This window comes from Perognathus longimembris, chromosome 28, assembly GCF_023159225.1.
Source record: "Perognathus longimembris pacificus isolate PPM17 chromosome 28, ASM2315922v1, whole genome shotgun sequence".
Lineage (NCBI taxonomy): Eukaryota > Metazoa > Chordata > Mammalia > Rodentia > Heteromyidae > Perognathus > Perognathus longimembris.
This window is the reverse complement of record NC_063188.1, coordinates 57,886,478-57,913,730: the sequence shown is the minus strand read 5'-3', so window position 1 is coordinate 57,913,730 and position 27,253 is coordinate 57,886,478. Positions and strand designations below refer to the sequence as shown.

Sequence of the window (27,253 nt, the reverse complement as noted above, 5' to 3'; positions counted from 1 at the left end):
AAATCATTGAATTCAAACTCAGTACCACCAGAAAGAGAAAGAAGAGAGGGAGGCCCAGCCATGTACTTCACCAGCAAGACAACAGACTGTCCATTTTACAGTCTTTCCCAAACTGGGTATCATGCATTTCAAAATCCTGATCAATCTGATAGATAAAAATGATATCCTATTGCTAATTTACATATCTAAGGCCTTCAATGAGGAGGTATATCTTTTTTGTTTGTTGGCTTGTATATTTTTCCTTTATGAATAAAACACTTTATTTTTCAAAAGGACAGAACTAACCATTACAGAGCCTAAAAGAATGGTAGGGGAGGGAAGATGGCGCTGCCACAGTAGGAAGGCACCCCGACTAGCTCCAACTGAATAACGAGCTGGGAACTCCAGCACCCAACATCCCATCAAGAACCCAGCAAAACCAGCAGCCAGAAGCAGTGGAGAAATGCAGGAAAACAAAAAGAAGCAAAAAAGAAGAGCCAAAAACCTACACGGAGCCGGAGAATCTACGGGGCACCCTACCCCACCAGCTGACCCTGGTCCAAACAGGGCCAGGCTGGGAAAGGGGACCCGGCGATCGGCAGACCGACTGCTGGGAGCACAGAGTCCAGACAGCGGGACTTCATGGACACCTGGGAGGGTGCGGACCAAGAGATACGGCAACGGCGGTGACGGGAAGTTCGGAAGTGGCTGGGGAACCCAGCGGTGCAGGAGAGGAGAGCCGGGGACACCACCACGACTTTCGCCACACCCGAAGGACCAACGGCGGTGCGGGACACACACACAATCCAGGACCAGTGAGTCCCCCATTACCCCCTCCCCCAATGGGAGACCAGCTATCAGAGACCCAAACCTTACAAAGAAGCTAGATCTCCCTCCCCCCCCCTCACCCCGAAGGAACAAAGAACCCCCAAATCAGGCAGGATGCTCCCACCAGGCGCTGGGAAGTCACAGGAGTTTAGCAGGGGAAGGGCAGAGCAGCCCCAAGGCCACCGAGGAGCCGGAACTGGCCGAATTGGCCCTGCCCCCTTCCCAATAGGGGCCAGGGGATGGCAGGAAGTGCAAGCCCCACCCGAGGCGCCTGGACGTAGCGGACCTTTACAACTAAAATCACAGGCGCTGGTGGGCAATACGAGCACAGCAGGGACACCTGGGCCTAATCACGCCCTCCCCCCTCGCAGCGGAGGCGCAGTCTGAGGGCACTAACCCACGCCTGGACAGTCGATCCCACTGGGCCCCACACATACTGCCCCCCACAGCGGACTTGCGGGAGGGCGCAAGCACAACCCAACAACCCGGGGCTCGCTCTGGTAGGCATACCCCGCTCAGGTGGACGGGGCCACAGCGGCAGTGCCCGCTCTTGTAGGCGCACCTACACAGGAGGGCAGAGCTCTCCATCGGCCCCTGCCCACTCAGTTTGGTACATTTCGCACAAGTGGGTGGGCCGCCCCTCAACAACACTGGCCCTGGAGCGGTCCACACAGGAAGGTGAACTGCCTGAGAGGTGAGCTTCTCTGACCAAGATACAGAGTGGAAAAAAGAACCAAAGAAGAGATAAGCCTCCACGCCACGCTGAATCAGCGACCAGCAAACCCCCAACAGGGGCATGCTAGGGTCAGCACAGCACAGCAGCAGGACACTGTCCCTCAGAGAAAGACACAGAACCGACCTGCCCCCAAGTGCAGGGAGAGTGACCACCTCAGCAACAACCGAGAAGGTCATGCTCATGCATTGGGAAGCAAGGAGCAACAGCCAAACCCAAACCCAGAGCCAAGACACCAGGACACAAGGCTCCCACTGACGGACCAGCACAAAACCAAACCAGGGAAGTCACCCACAGATCTCCAAATGCGCAAATCACAAAGAAATATAACACAGTTCATCAAAGGGCAAGCCAACTTGCCAGCTCCAAAAAGCAGCATGACTGAAGAGGAGATGGAGAATAAAAAAGCAAATGAGGCCATGTTAACAGAAATGATGGAAAGCGTCAGAAACGAAATCAGAAAACAATTCCAGGAGTTGAGAGTGGAAGTCTTGAAGGACATCCAGGAAGCCAAAAAAGAAATGGAAGCAAAAATGGATACAATGCAAGCCTCCTTTAAAGGAGACCTTAACATCCTAAGAAGTGAAATGCATGAAAAAATAGATTTAAAATACAACTCTTTAAAGGAAGAAATTTCCACGATCAGAGCAGATCTGACAACCACAAATAGTTCTCTGACATCCATAAATTCCGCAATTGAATGCACAGCACAAACAATTGACCATATGGAATCCAGAATCTCTTGCTTGGACGATGAAGCAGCCAACAACAACCAGAAAATGACCACACTCCAAGAAACGGTGAAGGTTCAGGGCAGACTAATCCAGGAACTAATGGTCAAAGACAAGAGATATAATCTGCGCATAATTGGAATAGAAGAAGGAGCCGAATACCAGAGCAGAGGGCTTAAACATGTTCTCAATAAAGTTATTGCAGAAAACTTCCCCAATCTCACAAGGGACCCCATCCAGGTAACCGAAGCCTATAAGACACCTGGCAGGCCAGACCACAGAAAAGCCACCCCAAGGCACATAATATTCAAGACTTCACATCTCAGGAATAAAGAGCAAATTCTAAATGCAGCCAAAACGAAGACAGAAATTTTCTACAATGGGAAGAGGATCCGAATAACAGAGGACCTCTCCACACAAACCTACCAAGCGCGAAGTGAGTGGAAGAACACCATCCAAGTTCTACAGGCCAACAATATGCAAGCTAGGATTAAATATCCAGCGAAATTGCAGTTCACATTCAAAGGGAAAACCAGATCTTTCCATAGCAAAGAGGATCTAAAGGAGTATGTGAATAAAAAACCAGCCCTACAGCAAATTCTAAGAGGGGAATCCCAAGCAACAGAGATCGTACAGGACACACAGATAGAAACAGAAACAGAAAGAGCAGCTCACTAAAGACAAGGAAAAAAAAGGAGGAAAAACAGCCCAACAAGAAAATGGAAGGAGAAAAAACACTCTTATCCTTGATCTCTTTGAATATAAATGGTTTAAACTCCCAGATAAAGAGGAGCAGACTGGCAGAATGGATCCGCAAACAAAAAGTTGGCATCTGTTTTCTACAAGAGACCCACCTTACAGCAAGGGACAAAAACAGGCTCCGAATGAAAGGATGGAGCAAGATCTTCCAAGCAAACGCACCTACCAAAACGGCAGGTGTAGCCATCCTGATCTCAGACAAGCTGGACTTTTCATTAAAATCAACTCAAAAAGACAAAGAAGGACACTACATTTTAATACAAGGAAAAATCCAGAATCTAGACATCAAGGTGATAAATGTATACTCACTGAACAAAAGAGGCCCTACACATGTCAAGCAAATTCTCACAGAATTACAGAAAAAGGCGCAAACACAATCATAGTGGGAGACCTAAATACCCCACTCTCCCCAAGAGACAGATCCAACACCCAGAGAATCAGCAAGGGAGCTGAGGACCTAAGTAACACCATAGACCAAATGGATCTGACAGATCTATACAGAACCTTCCACCCTACAGAGACCCAATACACCTTCTTCTCAGCAGCCCATGGATCATACTCCAAAACAGACCATGTCATAACCCACACAACGAACCTCAGCAAATACAAAGTATTGACGTCATCCCCTGTATTATATCTGACCACAGTGGAATAAAGGTAACCCTCAACAACTACGGTTACCACAGAGGCTATACACATTCTTGGAGGCTAAACTCCATACTGTTATCTAACACTTGGGACACAGACCAAATTAAAGATGAAATTAACGAATTCATAAGCCACAATGACAATGAAAATACATCACAAAGAAACCTATGGGATACAGCTAAAGCAGTACTGAGGGACAAGATCATTGCCCACAGCACTCACATTAAAAGAATGGAAGCAGAGCAGGTGAATAACCTCACGATGAAACTAAAATAACTGGAGAAACAAGAAATGACCGAATCTAAAATGACTAGGAGAGGGATCACAAAGATTAAAGAAGAGATAAATCTGATTGAAAATAGAAAGACCATTCAACAAATAAATAAGACTAAAAGCTGGTTCTTTGAAAAAATAAATAAAATCGACAGACCCCTCGCAAGACTTACAAAAAAAGAAGAGATTCATATACGTAAAATCAGGGACTCCACCGGAAAAATTAAAACAAGTACACACGATATTCAAACAATCATAAGGAGCTATTTCCAGAACCTCTATTCAGTAAAAAACAATAATTTTACAGAAATGGATCAATTCTTAGAGAAGTATAAACTGCCCAAACTGAACCAAGAAGAAATAAATCAACTAAATAAACCAATAACTTACAGTGAGATACAGGAGGTAATCAAGAACCTCCCAAGAAAGAAAAGCCCAGGCCCAGATGGATTCACCAACGAATTCTACAAAACCTTTAGTGAGGAGCTAATACCAATAGTCCTCAAACTCTTCCGTGAAATATAAACAGAGGGACATATCCCAAACTCATTCTATGAAGCTAATATCATACTCATTCCCAAACCAGGCAAAGAACCAACAAAAATAGAGAAGTACAGACCAATATCACTAATGAACAGACGCAAAGCTCCTCAATAAAATATTAGCTAACAGGATCCAGAAACTGATCAAGAAAATCATACATCATGACCAAGTAGGCTTCATCCCTCAGTCACAAGGATGGTTCAACATCCGTAAAACAATCAACGTAATTCACCACATAAACAGAACGAAAATCAAGAATCACATTGTTATCTCAGTCGATGCCCAAAAAGCCTTTGACAAAATACAACATCCATACCTATTAAAAGCTTTGGAAAGAACAGGAATAGATGGAACATTCCTCAAAACAATAAAAGCCATATACAACAGACCAACTGCTAACATCGTATTGAACGGAGAGAAACTTAAATCATTCCCCCTAAACTCAGGAACAAGACAAGGATGCCCACTCTCCCCACTTCTGTTCAACATAGTGCTGGAATCCCTAGCCATAGCAATAAGGCAAGAGGAGGACATCAAAGGGATCCACATCGGCAAGGAAGAAATCAAGTTATCCCTGTTCGTAGATGACATGATCTTCTATCTGAAGGACCCAAAAAACTCAGTACCCAAACTCCTACACCTAATAAACCATTTTGGCAAAGTAGCAGGATACAAAATCAATCCATAAAAGTCAGCAGCTTTTCTGTACACCAGCAATATACAAACAGAAAAGGAAATTATGGAAACAATTCCATTTACAGTAGCCAAAAAAAGAATAAAGTACCTAGGGATCAACTTAACCAAGGACATGACGGACCTATTTAATGAAAACTATAAAAATCTAATAAGGGAAATCAAAGAAGACACAAGGAGATGGAAAGACCTCCCATGCTCATGGGTAGGCAGAATCATTATAGTGAAAATGGCCATATTGCCCAAATTGTTATACAAATTCAATGCAATCCCTGTCAAAATCCCAGTCACATTCTTCACTGAAATAGAGAAACCAATCCATAAATTCATATGGAACAGCAAAAGACCTAGAATAGCCAAAGCAATTCTCGGCAAAAAAAGCAGTGCAGGAGGTATCACAATACCAGACTTCAAGCTCTACTACAGGGCCATCATAACAACAACAGCCTGGTACTGGTATAAAAACAGATCGGAAGACCAATGGATTAGAATTGAAGATCCAGAAATTAAACCGCACTCTTACAGTCAGCTGATATTCGACAAAGGAGCTAAAGACATACAATGGAATAAACAGAGCCTCTTCAACTACTGGTGCTGGGAGAACTGGGCAGCTATACACAGAAAACTCAAAGTAGACCCAAGCCTATCACCATGCACCAAGATCAACTCAAAATGGATCAAGGACCTCAACATCAGACCTGAATCATTGAAATTACTGAAGCACAGAGTAGGAAAGACGTTAAAACTTATAGGCACAGGAAGGAACTTCCTGAATAGAGTCCCAGGGGCACAACAAATAGGGGAGAGACTCGACAAATGGGACTACTACAAAATAAAAAGTTTCTGCACAGTTAAGGACATAGCCACCAAAACAGAAAGACAGCCAACCATATGGGAAAGGATATTTACCAGCACAGCAACAGACAAAGGCCTAATATCTGTCATCTACAGAGAACTCAAAAAACTAAGCCCCTCCAGGCCCAATAAACCAATTAGGAAATGGGCAAAGGAGGTAAAGAGAGACTTCACAAGAGAAGAAATAAAAATGGCAAAGAAAAATATGAGGAAATGTTCAACATCCCTGGTAGTAAAGGAAATGCAAATAAAAACAACCCTGAGATACCACCTCACTCCAGTGAGAATGGCCTATACTCTGAACTCAGGCAACAACATATGCTGGAGGGGGTGCGGGGAAAGAGGAACCCTTCTCCATTGTTGGTGGGAGTGCAAATTAGTACAACCACTTTGGAGAACAGTATGGAGCTTCCTCAAAAAGCTCAATATAGACCTACCCTATGACCCAGCCATACCACTCCTAGGCTTCTATCCTGAACAGGAGGTCCCAAGATATCAAAAGACATTTGTACTTCCATGTTTATCGCGGCACAATTCACAATAGCCAAAATATGCAAACAACCCAGATGCCCCTCCACAGATGAATGGATCCAAAAAATATGGTGCTTATACACAATGCAATACTACATAGCAATTAGGAATGGTGAAATATTGTTATTCGCAGGGAAATGGTCAGAACTCGAACAAATAACGTTGAGCGAGACAAGCCTATAACACAGAAAACAAAGGGGCATGATCTCCTTGATATATGACTGTTAAGAAAGGGAGATGGAGAGACAGTAGAGACCAGGTCTGTGAAAACAAAAAATGTTTGTCAAATGGTATTTCCCACAGGATTGGGGCAGCGACCCAACAGTATGTAACTAAAACCAAACAACTAGTCAACATATAAAGATCAAAAATCGACCTCTCAGTGGAATACAATAGCTCAAAAGCTATGTATGTATGTTCATATAAGTCTACTGTCGACATATTGTCTAATATCGACATTACATTTAAAGCCCTAGTCGAATTTTCTTGGGCTTGGCCATGTGGCTACTGTATATGTTCTTGATAAACTGTATATTGTATATATGTCTACCTGACTTAGAGAAGGGAAAGAAAAACAGGGCATAAGATATCACAAGAAATGTACACGCTGCCCTACTATGTAACTGTACCCTTTTTGCACAACACCTTGTCAAAAAAATTTGTGTTCAATTAATAAATAAATTAAATTAAAAAAAAGAATGGTAGGAATCTAGTTATAGGAATGAAGACATCGAATGCTATGCAGTTACAGCCCAGAATACAGTTCAGTTGATAAACAGTGCAGGTTAGTTTTCTCAAAATATAGTTACAAGCCCTCTATCAGAATTATTATGATATATATATATATATCATGATGTATAATAATATAATTATATATATACACATATATACATATAGAGAGAGAGGGAGAGGGAAAGAGAGAGAGGGAGAGCAGATAGGAGAGGGGAAGGGGTAGGGGGAAGGAGAGGGAGAGGGGAGAGGGAGAGGGGAGAGGGAGAGGGGAGAGGGAGAGGGGAGAGGGAGAGAGGGAGAGGGAGAGGGAGAGGGAGAGAGGGAGAGGGAGAGGGAGAGGGAGAGGGAGAGGGAGAGGGAGAGGGAGAGGGAGAGGGAGAGGGAGCACGTGCGTGTTATCATCCTAGGGCATAAAAATCTTTCTATCATGCAGTTTCTCCATTCAAGTTTTATTCCTCTTCCATTAAAAAATTCTTCTTGGTAACATACTTTCACTTGCAGGGCCTAACATTACTCTTTCATTAGTATATGCTATTTGGATTCAAATTATTCCAGTTGAATGTATTTGAACACCCAACAGAATTTCCAAAAATTGTATTGTTCAGTTTTTAAATACCTGAGGTACCACTCCCACTGCTCTCCGAAGGCTCTCCAGGCTCACATCTTGGATATTTTGACCAGCAAGGTAAATGTTTCCTTCTTGAGGCTCGTAGAAACGAAACAACAGCCTCACTATAGTGCTTTTCCTGAAATTAGAAATGAATAAAGATTATTTAGCTCCCATTGTCATTCTGGAGTCTCTATTTAAACCAAAAGAATCAATTCACTAGGATAAGAAAAAGATGTGTAGAATTATCAACACAGAATGTTATAAATAACTGAATTACCCACCCTGACCCACTACCTCCTACAATGGCCACTTTCTTTCCTGCAGGGACTTCAAAAGATACTCCACTAAGGACTTTCTGTCCTTCAATGTATTCAAAATGCACATTATCAAAGGCCACAGTAGCTGTCTGAGGTGTTATCTGAAGGGGAGATGCCATCTCTTTGTCCTAGTAGGAAAGAGAAAACAAAAACAAATACTTTACAAGCTACCTTGACTATAGTCACACAGACAATTTTTTTACATTCACAGAAGAAAATAATGGGGAAGGAATAGGTTTATGTAAGTGGAATAGGAATACTTCTAAGCATGCTTTTTAAGGCCTTTTCAGTCCTCACTGCTAAGAGGAAAAATCTTGACTATTTTGTTTGCTAGCCAACTTTTTTTTGGGGTGGGGGGGCATGTGAAGAGGAATGACGACCAGTAGAAAACTGAAGAAGAAAATGTGAAGACAAAAATCATACATTCTCAATGCCCAACGTATGATACTGTAACCTCTCTGTACATCAGTTTGATAATAAAAATTTGAGAAAAAAGATTAAAAAAAATCATACATTCTATATCATTGTTAGCAAAAGTAAACTCAGTTCAAGCAGAAAGCTAATTTAACAAAATTTAGTTCCTAGGTATAACATTCACTGCTAACACTATGTTTTTTAAACATAGAAGTAGAATCTTTACCTTCTAATGCACATGACATTCCTACTTCTTGCAAGAGAAATTGCTTGGATGACTTGGTAACATTAAGAAGGCTCCTCTAGTATAACCTAATAGTAAAGGGATGGTGCTCACATACTTTTGAAAAGATATAGATTACTTACTTTAATCCGGGTGTCTACCTTGAGCAGAGTAAACAAGGTGTTCATATCTATGAGTGCTTGTCTAGTCTCTCTATATACAGTTCCCAAGAAGTTAAGGGGTAATGAAAGCTGAAAAAGCAGTCCATTCACCATTACTAGATCTCCAACAGTAAGGGTACCTAAATATACAATTAGCAGAAGGAAAAAAATGCTTTAGATGAATGTCAACACACCTTCCCAGATGTTTTAGACAAGATAATTTCATAGCCTATTACTATAAAATAGTTTAAAATATGCATAAAGAACAACTATCAGGAACACATGATTTCAAACCATTTGAATCCATGATTTAGACAATACAAGGAACTTGCTGTATGTAAAGTGGAATGGGACAAGCTTACCTATACACTATATGTAATACAAATGGGACAAGCTCACCTATACACTATATGTAATACAAAAAGAATGATGTAAGTAAGGATAAAAAAAAGGGAGGCTAAAATTGTTTGCCTTTTTGTCTTGAAGTTATAAATAATAGTTTATTTCTAGTATAAAACATGTTTTATTAAAGTACATATACATTAAATAATTGGAGCAAATAGACTGAAAATAAGTCTTATATTATTGTCAATGAGTAAATGCATTCTTATTGAGTGGGGAGGTTTACAGAAAGAGACATAGACATTAATTTTTAAATGTTATCAAATGGAAAAAGGATGAATGAAAGATTATAAGGTTACTGGCAATTCCAGAAACAAAACAGCCTACATTTTAGTTCTTTGGATTAAACACTAGATTAAAGAGACTATTTGCCAGGTTTACAAGAGACTAGATGTTAATAAAAAAAGCTGCTTGTGAATCAGTCTGCAGACCCACATAAACAGTAATCCCATTCAATGTGCTAGTGCTTATCAATCAAGAATATACATTCTAATATAAAAAAAGCACTTCAAAAAGTGCTAAAACACTTTACTGAATATCCTTTTATCATTAAGTTTAACACACATTAGTTTCATTAATCTTTATTTATGAAAGTTAAGTTAAATAGTCTATAAAGGTGATAACCACACATCTGTTACCTGCCACAATTCCCTGACTGGCGAGCACCATTATAGCCGTTAAACCAACACTGAAAATAGCACTTTGGCCAAAGTTCAGCATAGCCAGAGTAGAGGTACTTTTCAATGAAGCATTCTCATAAGTCTTCAAAAATCCATCATATCGTTGTGCTTCATATTTTTCATTATTAAAATACTGTAAAATACATAAAAGCAGTAACTGTTAAAATAAGAAATATAATTGGAATAAAAAATATTATTGGAATGTATTATTTTGGCTTCATACCAGTACTGGAATTTGAATAGAGGGACCCATGCTTATTAGGTAGGTGTTCTAACACTTGAGCCACACTTCTAGCCCTTTCTACCTTAGGTTTTTTTTTTCAGATAGGGTCTTACTTTTTGTTCTATGGCCTCCCAAACAGCTGAGAAGACACCCTGTTTTGTTGAGATAGAAATCTTACTTTTTACCTGGGCTAGAATTGAACACAATCTTCCTGATCAACACCTCCTGTGATTATGAGTAGTAATTATGAGTGAGCCACTCTGCCTAGCCTTAGGTATAATTTTATACTGCAGACTCCATCTTTTTTTTTTTTTCTTTTGCCAGTCCTGGGCTTGGACTCAGGGCCTGAGCACTGCCCCTGGCTTCTTTTTGCTCAAGGCTAGCACTCTGCCACTTGAGCCACAGCGCCACTTCTGGCCGTTTTCTGTATATGTGGTGCTGGGGAATCGAACTCAGGGCTTCATGTATGTGAGGCAAGCACTCTTGCCACTAGGCCATATTCCCAGCCCTGCAGACTCCATCTTAAAAACTTACTTTCAGTACATGTGACTCTACTACTCATTTGTACAATGGATTGTATTTCAAAAGTCTGCAAAATTTGTCCAACAAACATTACTGAATGCCAAAACTGAAGCTAGATAATTAAAAACCTTCAGTGGTACCTCTTTTAAAAACTCTTTCCCCGACCCTCTGAACTGTACTTCCCACTGCCCTTGCCACCCTGTGTCCTCCTGTCTAGTCATCTTCATACTTAACTCAGTACACAGTACAATTCTGCAAGGATTACAATGTAGTGATTTTTACCACTCTCTTCATTTACTAGAATGCTTTGCACATGAGAATAATTCAGTAGTTATTTGTTAAATTGAAAATAAACAGGAACCCGAGAATTATGAAAAGCACTATGCTAGGCACTCGGAGGGATAGAAAGTGGGTCAAGAACTGACATGTTGGCTTGATTAGCTTAATGTTCACTCTGAATCAAGATGCTAATGATATATTTATGATCACTTATAAGTCAATGCAGAAGGCAAAAATTCTGAGGTTGCCAAACAAAAAACGAAAAAGACAGGGTACTTTCTAAGCACCTCCCCCCAAGCCCCCAAAACAACTTGAGTAGCATCACACCTAGAGATGCTATCCTAATCTGACGCTCTAACTTACAGCTCCCTTTAAAGTAAATGGCAGAACAAATAAATCTTAGTGTAGTGTAAAAGCAAAACAGTATAATCAAACATATTACCTTCACAGTTTCATAATTCAGCAGTGAATCTATAGCGGCATTACCTGCATCATTATCTGCCTTGTTCATTTCTATTCTAAATTTAGTTCTGTAAGACAAAGATTTGCACAAGCATGAAGTGTATGTTATAAAAACTTAACTTCTAAACCTTGACTAGCCTCGGGGGGATATCATACCTCCATCGGGTGATTGCAACTGTGAAGGCTGTATATGCACCCAGTGTTCCTAGGGTTACCAGGGCAAACTGGGCACCACATCTGTAATACTACAAAAAGAAGTCAGGAGAAGAAATAAGAAACAGTCATTGTTCTTGTCATTTATAACATACAACAACAAATCTCAGTCAGAAGACATTTATGAAAGTATGATGGTTAGTTCTACGTGTCAATAATGAGCAAAAAATATACTGTCTCATATAACTTACTCTAGATAATGAGGAAAGAATATCAAACTGCACCTGTCCCATTTATACTTCTATCAAATGCTACTAATTACATGTTTGTGCATACACATGCTCATATACATACTTTTAACTATAAAACATGAAAGACATTGGCTAACAGAAAACCAAGATATCTGAGTATATCAGTCCAAAGTTATACATATAAAGCTAAAAAAAACCTTTAGAGGCACTAGTTAATCACTGTGTATATAAATAAACAGTTCTTTCGTGATAAAAACATGATAAAGAATTTGGACAGTCCCTTGAAATCTGTGGCAAAATAAACTGCAAAAATAACTGCATCATCTTTCTGGCATGAGGAAATTTTACTTTTCAACCCCTAGGTGTGCATGAGTGCTAACTAAGTTTCAGATCTTCAACTGCTATGAATTAAAATATAAGATAAAAGCTTAGTATGAAAAATGTATTACTTACCAAAATACTACTGACAAGAGTCATCTCAAATACGATGGGGAGAAGATTAAATACCAAAGCACTCAGGACAAAACTGATACCTCTTGTTCCTCTGTCAATAGCCTTAGATAAAGCACCTGTCTGTCTGCTCAGATGGAAACCCAGATCCAGGTTGTGAAGATGGAGAAAGACATTTTTGGCTATTCTTCGGATTGAATTTTGGGCTACTTTTCCAAATACTGCATTTCTAATTTCATTAAAAAGGGCAGCTCCAGCTCTTGATACACCATCTAACAATAAATTAAAGAATAGAGTGTAAAAATAGAATTGTTGCAGTAAAATGGCAAGGACTCAGAAAAAATTTTGTACAATGAATAATTTAATCAGTGAATGTAAAACAGAATATTTACATGAAAAAAACCCTAAAATCCATCTACTCTAATGATTAGTAACCTTTCCATCATCATGAATCACTTTCAGTGTTTTTTTTCACTACGTTTCACATGTTGAAATATTTTTTCTAATTAAAATACTTTTAATAAATTATAGCCCATATGGCCTCACTGCAGACAAGTGTATATCTGTTAAGGTTTTTTATCTAATTCAATTCCTTCAAATAACAAATAAGATGGAGATTCTGAAAAGTCAAGTGCTTTGACTAAAAGCATGCCCCCACTCATGCCTCCCAAGGCTCACAGCCTTCTTTTTAATGAATAGAGCCACACAGTATTCATATTGCCTTTTTCAAACTGTAGTTTTATGTCAGGGCTATGAAAATATTTTAATAAGGCATTAATGTAGCTATTTCTATTTAATAGCTAACAACTTCAGCAAGAAAATAACTAGCCTTACTAGAAAGGTAATCTTATACAAAGTCTATTGGTGGTTGTTATAAATTTAATATCTTATTTTATATTATTACTTTCTAGAATGTAGAAAATGCTATTATTATGAAATTTTTTGGCAAAGTATATCACATAAAGAATTTTTTTAAACATATCAAAAAATCTCACATAAAATAATCAACATCCAAAATGCTAAGTTGTGTTTGTGGTGAAAAGGTCATCTGCTCAAATATGATGAAACCTTCTTGGAGAAAGTCAACACCTGTACACAGATTAAAGAATCACACATACAGCCAATCAGAACTGCTGTTGCCATGGTTGCAACTGTATTTGGTGCATCACTCAGGTTCAGCATGTTTCCCGACATCTGGTTGAGGCTGTCTACAGCATATTTAAACATGAAGGGGACCACAATATTCATGGCCTGAGAAACATAAAAACATCAATTACCTATCATACATAAAACATTTATAAAAGTATCTTACATTAGTATTTATGGTAATGTTTAGATATTAATCATTTGCTGGTATTGGAATAATTTCTCCTATTTATAAATGATAAAATATTTGGCACTTAGAGGGGTGCCATTTCAGAATGTCTATATTACACTGCTGTAATAATATTCACTTATAAGCTATGTGAATTAGTCAAATTCTCCTGCTTCCATAAAATCCTTTATCAACCACTCAAATATGCTTTCTGATACATGGGTTGGATTCATGGCAGGTCTGTCACCCTGGGCCTCTTATAATGTCCCATACAAGAGCAAACTCTAGTCCCGAACCATTGCTTGGCCTCTGCCTCTGGACTACTGGCACTGAAGGGGGTTTCACAGAGGAAATAAAATGCTTTCTGTAATCTGAATTCCCACAAATGTCCTGACATTTAATAGTATACATAATTTCCTTTTGTTAGTACAGAATCCTTTAGGGTCTGTATCATATTGCTCTTTTTTACTCACTCATGCTGCTATGGTGCTTTGTATATAATAGGTATTTAATAAATACCTTAGGGTAACTTGTTCACAAAAATTGTTGCAAAATTAAAGTTACACAGCAAAAGGCATCTTAGAAATTGATAAATTACAAGTATCTGTGGAAGATTCACTATTGACAAAAAAGTGACAGATTTATTTGCTTTAGAAAAATTTCATTGCTTCACTATCATACAAACCAAACCCACTAAACACCAAGCTAAGCTTTCATTAACCATATATCTCTATGAAAATAAAAATGAAACCTTACAAATTTTATATATATACATAAACATATATTGAGGCAAATATTTAATCACTCATATTCCACATTTTCTGCAGCTGAAGTATCCAAAGCATCAACCACTATTTAGTAACAGTTTGTAAGACTACTAAAATATTCTTAAAAAATAAATGAATACCATTAATAACAAAAGAAAACAATTCTATAAGGCCTACTAAAACACTGAAACCATCACTCTTATTCCACTATTATGCCATTCACCTTTGTTAAACATAAGAATTTAACCAACAGAAACTACAAAAATCTCACCAATCAAGATTTCAAGATAAGGTACATATGGGTTCTTGTGTATTAAGTAGGTATATAACATTAAGATGTAACATTAAAATACACAGCAGCTGGTGAAATTCTTTAAATTCTGTAATTTTGAGATAAATTGTTTAAAACTTTTAAGGTTTTTGGGGCTTGAACTCAGGTCCTAGGCAGTGTCCCTGAGCTTTTTTGCTCATGGCTAGCACTCTACTACTGAAGCCACAGATCTATTTTCAATTTTTTGGTAGTTTATTGGAGATGAGACTCTCATGGACTTTTCTGTTTGGGCTGGCTTCCAACTGTGATCCTCAGATATCAACCTCTTGAGCAGCTAAAATTACAGGTGTAAGATCTGAAATAATTTTTTTTGTTTCTTTATTGTCAAAGTGATTCACAGAGGGGCTACAGTTTCATACGTAAGGCAGTGAGTACATTTCTTACCCAACTTGTTACTACCCCTCCCTCATTTACCCCACCTTCCCCCCTCCCCACTTTCCTTGCCCCCAAAATAGTTTTTTATTATCTTTAAGTAATTATACAAAGGAGTTGCCATTTAACAAAGCAGTGTGTGAATACAACATATCTTTTTTTTTCACTTTTGAGTCAATGTTTTATTGTTTAAGTAGTAAAATATTTGGTCACTGGTAAAGACTTTTTTTGGGGGGGGTTGGTCATGGAGCTTGAACTCTGGGCCTGGTCATGAGCCACCACCACCTGGCTTGGTAGAGACTTTTTAAATGTATGTTTTCATTGTTACTGTAAAGGTGATATACAGAGGGGTTACAGTTACATAAGTCAGGTGATGAGTACATTTCTTCTTGAACAGTGGCACCTCTTCCTTCCCTCCCTCTCAGTTTTCCCTCCCATCTCCACCCACATGTTGTACAGTTCATTTTCAACAGTGTCTAGTGAGTTTCTCTGCTGCATTTGTTCCACCTTTGTACCACCCTTCTGTGTCCTCCTTGCCTTCCCAGATAAACTAACAAACAAGACAAAAGGTAAAGAAAACAAAAAAGAGCAACAAAGGAATAAAATCTATTGTCTCCATTTCTTGGAGTTCATTTCGATAAATATTATTTATATGATCATATACATAAGCTGTTGAGCCTTTGTGATCCTGTCCTATCTTGATCAGTCACTTCTTTCGACATTCTTACCCATCCTTCTCCTACTTTCCTCTTCCCTCACTGTTCGTAATTCAAAATATAATTTAAAATAGAATACATAGCAGGTCCCAAATATTATACAACCATCAAATTTGGTTCTCTGGAAATCATATAACCTCAGCTGAGGCATCTCTTGAAATGGTTGCCTTTCCCTCTTCTATCTCACCATTTTTCAAAGTTCAATATGAATCTCATTTCTTTCATAATGCTTTCTCTGAGACACGTGAAAAAACTAGCCTTCGCCATTTTCAAACGCCTATCTTTTTATAGTTGTATTTCCATTTATTGCTTTTTCTGTGCATGATGGCTCAAGTCTGTAAGTGGAGAGAGATCAGGGGATCCCAATTTCCTTGGCAGACAAGTCTGTCAGACTCCATCTCAACTAATGGCTGGACATAGTGATGTGCTTTTGTTATCTCAGTTACAAGGAAAACAAAATGAAATGGCATGCACTAGTCATCCCCAATAACATGAAGCACATCTTGGAGGAACCTAGCCTTGGGGGGCTAGGGAATAAAGACTCTACCTTTGCAAACTTGAGGTTCTGAGTTCAATTCTCAACACTATGAAAAAAGTTATCACTTTTATGACATATTTCTCATTTGTTCATTTACATATGCACGTTGCTTGAATAGAGTAAGTACGTACTTTCCACGACAAAGCAACAGACCGATTTCCCTGATGAACATAGACGCAAAAAATCTCAACAAAATTCTGGCCAAGCGACTTCAACAAATCATCAAAAAAATCATACACCATGATCAAACTGGATTCATTCCAGGGATGCAAAGTTGGTTTAATATACGCAAGTCAATTAATGTAACCCACCACATCAACAGGAGCAAGGTAAAGAACCACATGGTTTTATCTATGGATGCGGAAAAAGCGTTTGATAAAATCCAGCACCCATTTATGCTAAAAGCCCTGGAAAAACTGGGATGCCAGGGAACATTCCTGAATATAATCAAGGCAGTTTATGACAAACCAACAGCAAGCGTAACTCTAAATGGTGAAAAACTAAAGCCATTCCCTTTAAAATCAGGAACAAGGCAGGGATGTCCACTCTCTCCCCTGCTCTTCAACATAGTACTAGAATTCCTAGCCAGACCAATTAGGCAAGAAGAAAATACAAAGGGGATCCAAATAGGAAAAGATGAAGTTAAACTTTCTCTCTCCACAGATGACATGATCCTATACCTAAAGAACCCCATAGACTCTACCCCTAAGCTACTAGAGCTGATCCAAAACTTTGGCAAAGTTGCAGGATATAAAATAAACCCTCAAAAATGGGCTGGGAATATGGCCTAGTGGCAAGAGTGCTTGCCTCGTATACACGAAGCCCTGGGTTCAATTCCCCAGCACCATATATACAGAAAATGGCCAGAAGTGGCGCTGTGGCTCAAGTGGCAGAGTGCTAGCCTTGAGCAAAAAGAAGCCAGGGACAGTGCTCAGGCCCTGAGTCCAAGCCCCAGGACTGCCCCCCCCCCCAAAAAAGAAAAAAAATCAATAGCCTTTCTCTATGCTAACGACCCAAAGACTGAGGCTCAAATCAGGAAAGCAACTCCTTTTGCAATAGCCCCCAAAATCATAAAATACCTAGGAATAACCTTAACCAAAGAAGTGAAAAATCTCTTTGATGAGAACTTTAAAAGCTTGAAAAATGAAATTGTCAGAACTAAGGAAATGGAAAAACCTCCCATGCTCCTGGATTGGGAGGATTAATATAATCAAAATGGCAATATTGCCAAAGGCTATATACAAATTCAATGCAATACCCATTAATATCCCAACACCATTTTTTAATGAAATAGAGGAAGCAATCCAGAAATTCATATGGAACAATAAAAGACCTAGAATAGCAAAAACAATCCTAAGCAGAAAGAACAGTGCTGGAGGAATTACAATACCCAACTTCAAGCTGTATTATAAAGCTACAGTAATAAAAACAGCTTGGTATTGGCACTGGAACAGGCCTGAAGACCAATGGAACAGAATTGAAGACCCAGAAATGAACCCACAGAACTACGCCTACTTAATCTTTGATAAAGGAGCTAAAACAATAGTATGGAAGAAAGATAGCCTCTTTAACAAGTGGTGCTGGCAAAACTGGCTCAACACATGCAACAAACTAAAACTAGATCCTTATATATCACCCTGCACCAAAATCAATTCCAAATGGATTAAAGACCTTGAAATCAAAACAGACACCCTGAAAACACTAAAGGAAGGAGTAGGAGAAACACTTGGGCTCTTGGCACAGGACGGAACTTCCTTAACAAAGACCCAGAAAAGCTACAAATCAAAGAAAGGTTGGACAAATGGGACTGCATCAAACTGCAGAGCTTCTGCACGGCAAAGGACATAGCTCGCAAGATAAACAGAAAGCCTACAGACTGGGAGAAGATCTTTACCGGCCATTCAATGGACAAAGGCCTCATATCTAAAATATATACAGAACTAAAAAAATTACCTTCCTCCAAAACAAAACCGCAAAGAACCAATAGCCCCCTCATCAAGTGGGCTGAAGACTTAAAAAGAGACTTCTCTGATGAGGAAATGAGAATGGCCAAGAGACATATGAAAAGGTGCTCTACATCACTGGCCATAAAAGAAATGCAAATCAAAACAACATTGAGATTCCATCTCACCCCAGTAAGAATGTCATATATCAAGAAAACTAACAATAACAATTGTTGGAGGGGATGTGGCCAAAGGAAACCCTACTTCATTGTTGGTGGGAATGTAAACTGGTTCAGCCACTCTGGCAAGCAGTATGGTGATTCCTCAGAAGGCTAAATATAGAACTCCTCTATGACAAAGCAACCCCACTTTTGGGTATCTATCCAAAAAGCCACAAGCAAAATCACAGTAAAGCCACCAGCACAACAATGTTCATTGCAGCGCAATTTGTCATAGCTAGAATCTGGAACCAACCCAGATGCCCCTCAGTAGATGTGTGGTACATATACACAATGGAATTTTATGCCTCTATCAGAAAGAATGACATTGCCCCATTTGTAAGGAAATGGAAGGACTTGGAAAAAATTATGCTAAGTGAAGTGAGCCAGACCCAAAGAAACATGGACTCTATGGTCTCCCTTATTGGGAATAATTAGCACAGGTTTAGGCAAGTCACAGAAGAGGATCACAAGAGCCCAATAGCTATACCCTTATGATCATATAAGATGATGCTAAGTGAAATGAACTCCATGTTATGGAAACGATTGTTATATCACAGTTATAACTACTTCAATGTCCCATGTGTATCTGTAGCTTTTACTATTGATGATGTTCTTCTGTCACCTTCCTGTGGTTGTACCTACACTATCTGTGTAATCTTATCTGAGTATATTGGAAACTGTCTATACTGGTATCAGTACTAGGAAATTGAAAGGGAATACCAAAATTGAGAGATTCAAGGTAAAAAAAAAGAGAAACAACTACAAAAGCAATACTTACAAAACTGTTTGGTGTAAGTGAACTGAACACCTCATGGGTGGAAAGGGAATGGGGGAGGATGGAGGGGGGAATGAGGGAAGAGGTAACAAACAGTACAAGAAATGTATACAATGCCTAACGTATGAAACTGTAACCTCTCTGTACATCAGTTTGATAATAAAAACTTGAAAAAAAAAGAAAAGAAAAGCAAGAAGGTCAGAGCCACATATGAACATACTGTTGACTTTGAAGGTGAAGTAAGAGATAATCAGCCAAGGAATGCGAGCAAACTACAGAAGCAAGAATAGGAAAGGAAACAGATTTTCCACAAAAATCTCTGGAAAAAGTACAGCTCTGACCAACAGCTTTACCTTGACCAAGTGTTTAATTTTGGACTTCTGATAGAAATGCAAGAATTTATGCTTAATTACTAAGGATATGATCATTTGTTATAGCAGCAATAGGAAACAAACAAAATTCAATGGGGAAAGAGTAGCCTTCATATTGGAAAATGGGACAAAAATAAATAAACCTCCACCCAAACCTGATTTAAAATCGAGTACATATTTAAATGGAAAAGATAAAAATATGAAACATTAGAAGGAAACAGAGAAAATCTTTACAACCTTGAGTTAGCCAAACAATTCTTAGATATAACAAAAGTATAACACATAAAGACAAAAATGATAAATTTGAATTTATCAAAATTAAAAACATTTATTCCAGATGAGACACTATTAAAGGAATTTTAAAAACAAGCTTTGAATGGGAAAAAAAGATCTGCAAATCATATATTTGAGAAAGAACTTTTATCCATAATAAAGAATTCACTACATTCAAGAAGAAAAACAACCAGTTCAATTAAAAATAAAACACTTCTTTATAAAGGTGGATATGTGGATGGCAACTAAGCACAAAGATGTTCAGTATCATTAGCCCATAGAAAAGCATAAATTATCACCATAAGATACCACTATATTCTCAACAATAACAAGAGGATGATAGCAAAAAACAAAGCAAAAGGAACGCTGTCACACATTACTGATGGCATTTTAGAAAAGAATTACTCTGGGAAACAGTTTGGTCAATTTTTTTGTTTGGTTTGGTGGGGGTGAGGGACAGTATTGAAGATTGAAGCGAGAGAATCACGATTGCCAGTCAAGTGCTCTACAACTTGAGCTGTATGCCCATTCTCTGGCACTTTGCGACCTAATATTCAATTCCTGGGTATTTTCTGGAGAAATGGAACATTGGGTTCACACAAAAATCTGTACCTGAATATTCAGAATAGCAACTCTAGTTATAATTACTACAGATTTTATTAAAAAGAACTCAAAATGTCCTTGAATGGGTGAATGGGTAAATATACTCTAATATACTCAGTTCATGGAATACTATTCAACAATAAACAAAAATAAAGGAACTAGCATAGAACTAGCATACACAATGATTTAGATTAATGATAGAGACCATTAAGAGGTGGGGTGTAATGGGATCCTGGTTAGTCTCTGGTAGCTTGTTATAAAAAGTGAGCTCCTGAATTTCTGGTTTCCCATCTAACCATCTGATCTCTCCCTCTCACATGCATTCCTACCAAAATCCCATCCACCATGTTGTAATATAGCTCAAATCCTCACCACAGTCAAACAGAAGCTAGCACCATGCTGTGGAACCTCTGGAACTGTGAGTTAAATAAATTTCCTTCTTTATAATGTGTATAGTTTTGAGTGTTTTGTTAGGGCAAAAGAAAACTCACTAAAATATAGGGTATACTCAAAATGAGCAGTTAGGGCTCTGAAGAGGATGTAACTACAAGGGAGATTCTGGAGGTGATGTCATTTGTCTGTGTTCCAACTGTGGAGGCAATAGTATGAATATATGTTTATGTGTAAGCCTCTGTGTATATTAAAATCATAAAAATGCTTATCAAAGTCCATTCTACTGTATGTTATTTTAAAAAAGATAAGGGCTTACATTATAATAGATCTGGCTTCCTAGGTACAGAAGATATCTAAAAATAAGGCTAGATGATACTGTTGTAATCAAAACCAACCTCCATATGAAGTTTCATATGTCTGTTATTTTCCAAAGAAGAAACTTGTTGTTTTTACTAGACTGTAAATATGTATCAAAAATCAAAAAATATATTTAATTTATAACTGCAATGTTCATATTAAGTACAAGAGAAATAAAGGCATATCCCTAAAACACATTTTCATTGGCTGCAAGGTTAAAATCATGTAACTTACTAAACTCTTGAATTTTCAGATGGGTATATCACTAAAAGTTGAATTCATTTAATTTTTAACACAAAAGGATACGAGTCTGGAATAGTAATTAAAGAACAGAGTTAAGAACAAAGTAAAATCATCAAAAAATCATGTGGAAAATTAGTTGTCATGATGTGTGTTAGGAGAATGGGGCCTTTATGAGACGACAAGTTTGCTTGGAAGCACTGGTAACACTCTTGTGGGACTTTTTATTATTTATTTTTTGGAAGTTCTAGGGTTTGAATTCAGGTCCATGTACTTGTTAGACAGGTGTTCTACCAATTGAACCACATCTCCATTCCTTTCTGTTTGCAGTTATTTTTCAAATAGGGTCCTACATTTTAGCTCAGGGCTGGGCTTGGCCTGTGATTCTCCTGATCTCTGCCTCCTAAGTAGGTAGGATTATAGGTGTAAGACACTGTACCTAGCTAGGAACTATTTTCAATTTTGAAGTAGTGAGTGCTTGTGTAACTGGATGAGTTACAAGAATAAGCTGTTATAAAGCAGAGCCACTCTTCTCAACTATGTAGCTAATGTCCAACTTTCTATCATGAACTGAAATAATGGGAGGCCCTTGTCAGAAGCTGAACAGATATCAGATCCATTCCCAGCTCCACCACCTTGAGCCCAAATAAGCTTTTATTCTGTATGAATCATCCTGTCTCAAGTTTTCTGTTTCATCAATACCAAATGTAGCATGAAACTAAAAAGATAGCTGTATCTACATACTGACTGCTAGGGGTCCATATATGTCCATCTTACCTCTTGAGCTACCCAGCTACACATTACTGGGAAATATCTGAGAAAACTTAATAGGATATGTTTATTTTTGCCTTAATTTCAGAGTTTTCAGTACCTGATGGTGGGGTATGTATGGGAGTGTGTGTGACCTGCTCAATACATGGAGGCCAGGAAGGAAGAGAGGGTCAAGGTTCCAATATTCCCTTTAAGGGCAAGCCCCAATATAAGTAGAGGACTTCCAAACAGGTTCCACCCCCTAAAAGGCTCTGTCACTTTTTAAAAGTGTCACAAGATGGGGACCAAGCATTTAAGACACGGGTCTTTTTGAGTAATTTACCCAAACCATAGCACTTCCAGTAGCAACAAAAGGTGCTATGGATATGTATGTATGTGTGTGTGTGTGTGTGTGTGTGTGTGTGTGTGTGTGTGTGTGTGTGTATACATGTAAACTTGTGACTAAATGAGAAAAAAAAAATCTGCATTATTTCAAGTAGGGTATGGAAGACCCAAAATACTCTGTTCTCAAAGGCTTTCCCTGACTTGGGGTTTATCACAGTATAACCATCCAGAGAGAAGGGAGATATCTAGCTTCAGGCTCTCTTGCTTTCCTGTCTCACCTAAGTGGGGAGATGAAAGCTGAGAAGCAATTGTGAGGGTCACATCATAGAGGTAGAGGCTCACTGAAAGTCTGAGACCTAGTCAAATGATTACAGAAAGATTCTCCCTACTCCACTTATAGTCACATCAATAGGGCTCCCCTGTAATAAGTGCAATTACAACAGAAGGGACTGCAAGATGGAGATCTCAGATATTTTTAAAAAGAGCTCTAGGAAAAGTCCAAAACAGAGAGGAAACAAAACATAGGAAACAGGGAGAGAGAAAGTGGGAGGGGAGAGGGGGGAAATGAGGGAGGAAGTAACAAATTGCACAAGAAATGTACCCACTGCCTTACGTATGAAACTGTAACCCCTCTGTACATCACTTTGACAATAAATAATCATTCAGAAAAAAAACATAGGAAACTTTCATCCAAAATATATAGGTACAATAAACACAGCGAAGACCTAGCCATGTAAAACATAAAACCTCACACTAAAGGCCTAGTCACCTCAGTATCTTTTATTCAATGCATCATGTTCGATTTCAAAAGCAAAATTACAATAGGTATGCTAAGAGGCAATAAGTAGTCTGAATAAAGAAAGTAACATTAGAATCAACTAAGAAAAGGCTGATATCTTAGGACAAACAGACCAGGAATTTAAATGATTATAATTAATACGCTAAAGGCTCCAATGGAAAAAGCAGACAGAATGCATGAACAGATAGGTAACATAGACAGTGAGGAGAAGAAGAAACTCTAAGAAAAATACAAAGGTTATTCTAAAAATGAAACATAACCATAATAGAAATAAAGAATGTCTTTGATAGGTTCATCGGTAGAGAGGACAGAAGCAAGGAATGTATAGACATGTATTGGAATTAGAGAAGGGAAAGGGAATACCAAAAATGAGAGACAAAGGATAAAAAGATAAACCATTGCAAAAGTGATACTTACAAAACCAATTGGTGTAAACTAACCGTACAAGTCATGGGGGGGGGGGGGGGAGCTGGGGAAAAATGAGGGAGGAGGTAACAAGTTGGATAAGTAATGTACTTGCCTTACATATGAAACTAACACCTCTGTACTTTGACAATAAAGAAAATAAATAAAACAACAACAAAAAGAATGAGTGAGCTTCAAGATGATGTCAATAGGAATTTCACAAAATGAAGAACAAAACAACAAAAAAAGTTAAAAAGAATATGCAAGAATCACTGGGCAATTACAAAAGGTACAGAATGTATAACATGAACACAAAAAGGGAAAGAGAAAAAGTAACATCAAGAAATAACAAATAATGATGGTGGAGAATTTCCTAAAATTGAAAACATCAAACCACAGATGTAGGAAACTCAGAAAACATCAAGCAGGATAAAAATAAAAACTACAGCTTGGCATATCATATTCAAACTTCTGAAAATCTAAGAGAGAATTTTAAAAGAAGCTAAAGAAAAAAAATACCTTACCTGTAAAAGAACTAGGATAAAAATAACATTGGACTTCTCTTCAGAAACCATGGAAGCAAGAAGAGAGTAAATTAAATTGTTCAAAGAAAAAAACTACAACCTAAAATCTGTACTTTGTAAAATTTCCTTTAAAAGTCAAGAAAAATTAAACATTTTCTAAAAAAGCAAAAATTAGCCAGGTACCAATAGTTCACACTTGTAATCCTAGCTATTCAGGAGGCTGAGATCTGTGGATCATGGTTCAAAGCCAGACAGGCAAAAAAGTCCATGAGACTCTATTTCCAATTAGCCAGCAAAAATGCCCAACTAGAGATGTAGCTCAAATTGTAGACCTGAGAGCAAACAAGCCTAGTGAGAGCGCAAAACCCTGAGTTCAAACCTTGGTACTAACAAAAATAAATGAAAATTTAACTTTTTGTTGGTCCTGGGTCTTGAACTAAGGGCCTAGGCACTATTCAAGCCTCTCTGTGCTCTACCACTTGAGCCATAGTGCCACTCTGGCTTTCCTGAGTAGTTTATTGGAGATAAGAATCTCTTGCACTTTCCTATCCTTGGCCAGATTTAAACTGCAATCTTCAGATCTCAGACTCTTGAGTAGCTAGGATTTACAGGCATGACCCACATGTACCCAGCATAAATATTTTTAAAAAGCAAAAATTGAGGGAATTTTTTGTCATTACATATATTTGCAAGAACTATATTTAAAAGTTCGTCAGAAAGAAAAAAATTTATACAGGTTAAGAATTTAGATCTATATTTAAAAATGGAAGTTTAAGCCAGGTGCTCATACATACACAGGCGCATACCTACAATCCTAGTTACTCAGGAGGCTGAGATCTGAAGATCATGGTTCAGAGCCAGTGTGGGCAGAAAAGTTTCCTTGAGACTCTTATCATCAATTAATCACAGAAAAAACTGGATGTGAAGCTTTGGCTCAAGTGGTAGGGTGCTAGCCTTGAGCAAAAAGGAGCTCAGGGACAGTGCTAAAACCAGCTTGAGCCCCAGGACTGGCAAAAAAAGGAAGTGTATTAGGGAAATAATAAATTAATGAAAAACAGAGAACATTTAGTTTTTCAATTTTTTGGCAATATTAGGGGCTGAATAAGGCTTTATGCTTGCTAGGTAGGCACTCTACTACTTGTAACAGGTGTAATCCTAGTCTTTTTTGATTTATTTATTTTTCTAATAGAGCCTTGCTTTATGCCTGGGCTGACCAGCCTCCAGTTTAATGTCTCCTGCGCTGTTAGGATGACAAGTATGCACTACTACAACCAGCTTTACTGGTTGGGATGGCATCGTGCTTTTTGGTTGGGCTGACCTTTAACCAAGGTTGTACCAATCTGTGTCTCCCAAATAGCAAGGATTATGGGCATGAGTCACTGCACCTGTGAATTTTTTTATTGATCAAATACATAATAGTTTCTTTGAAATAATAGCAGCAATTGTGTATTATATTAATGGAAGCTTATATAGACAATTGAAATGAATGATACCAATATGTGTGATCAGATGAACAGACTAAGAATACTATAGTTTATACTACCTATATGGTAGTAAAATGTTATGTAAAAGTAGACAGTGGATTAGCCAGCAATGTATATTGTAAACTCTTTGGCCACAAAGAAAAATATTTAAATCAAAGAACAAACTGGGCTCTAGAGACTCACACCAATTATCCCAGCTATCTCAGGAAGCTGAGATTCACAGGATCATAGTTCAAAGTCAGCCTACACTAAAAAGTTAGTAAGACTCTACCAAACACACACACACACACACACACACACACACACACACACACACACACACACACACACACACACACACACAGAGAGAGAAAAACAGTGGGGCTGGGAATATGGCCTAGTGGGAAGAGTGCTTGCCTTGTATACATGAAGCCCTAGGTTCGATTCCTCAGCACCACATATATAGAAAATGGCCAGAAGTGGCGCTGTGGCTCAAGTGGCAGAGTGCTAGCCTTGAGCAAAGAGAAGCCAGGGACAGTGCTCAGGCCCTGAGTTCAAGGCCCAGGACTGGCAAAAAAAAAAAAAAACAGCAAAAAGCTGGACTGGAGCTATGGCTCAATTGTTAGTGTCAGACATAAGCAGACAAGTGGGGCAAGTGTGAGGCCCTAAATAAATCAATAAATAAAAACCAAAGGCAATCAAAGGAAAATAATTACATATATGGTTAATATTAATACCATTATATCAATAAAGTCATTTTAAATGTGAATTTTGTATGCCAATAAAGACAGATTTCCAGAGAGGATTTAAAACATTATGATCCAACTATAAGACCCTAATATAAAAATACAATGAATTAAAGTAAATGGTCAATGAAATATACCATGGTAACACTAAACAAAGTAAAGCTGAATGACTGGCTACATTACTTCCAGACCAGGAAAGTAATGCAGATTTCAGCTCATGGAAAATTAACAGAGGAAAGGGGCATTACATAATGATAGAGGGGTAGATTCCCCTAAAGCAAGTAACAACCATACTGTGTATGCACTTAACAAAATATCGAATACATGAGGCAAAAATTGATCAGTAATAAGAAAAAGCAATGATTCCTCTATTTATAACTGGAGATTTTATTAGTGACAAAAGAAAATAGGTAAAAATAAAAAGGATATAGTAGAAATGACCAATGACTAATGACTATCAATCACTTAGGTCTAAATGACATATAGAATACTTTACCCAACAATGCACATTTTTCTCAAGCTCACATAGATCATTCGCCAAGATAATCCACCAT

At 38.3% G+C, this 27,253-nt stretch overlaps 1 protein-coding gene and 1 non-coding gene across 2 annotated transcripts in view; one reads left to right on the top strand and one right to left on the bottom strand.

Annotated features, from left to right (window-relative positions):
- The window catches only part of Abcb7 (ATP binding cassette subfamily B member 7), a 138,395-nt gene that overhangs the window by 17,227 nt on the left and 93,915 nt on the right, over positions 1-27,253 (bottom strand). The window contains exons 5-12 of the mRNA XM_048335276.1: positions 13,571-13,703; positions 12,456-12,724; positions 11,755-11,843; positions 11,579-11,666; positions 10,071-10,245; positions 9,013-9,170; positions 8,197-8,360; positions 7,922-8,051 (exon numbers count right to left, since the gene is read on the bottom strand). Of these exons, the coding sequence (XP_048191233.1) occupies positions 7,922-8,051; positions 8,197-8,360; positions 9,013-9,170; positions 10,071-10,245; positions 11,579-11,666; positions 11,755-11,843; positions 12,456-12,724; positions 13,571-13,703 (1,206 nt within the window). The remainder of the gene's footprint in view (positions 1-7,921; positions 8,052-8,196; positions 8,361-9,012; positions 9,171-10,070; positions 10,246-11,578; positions 11,667-11,754; positions 11,844-12,455; positions 12,725-13,570; positions 13,704-27,253) is intronic.
- Positions 13,984-14,116, top strand: LOC125344404. The gene has a single exon (XR_007209527.1). It is a non-coding gene; the product is annotated as a small nucleolar RNA SNORA42/SNORA80 family (small nucleolar RNA).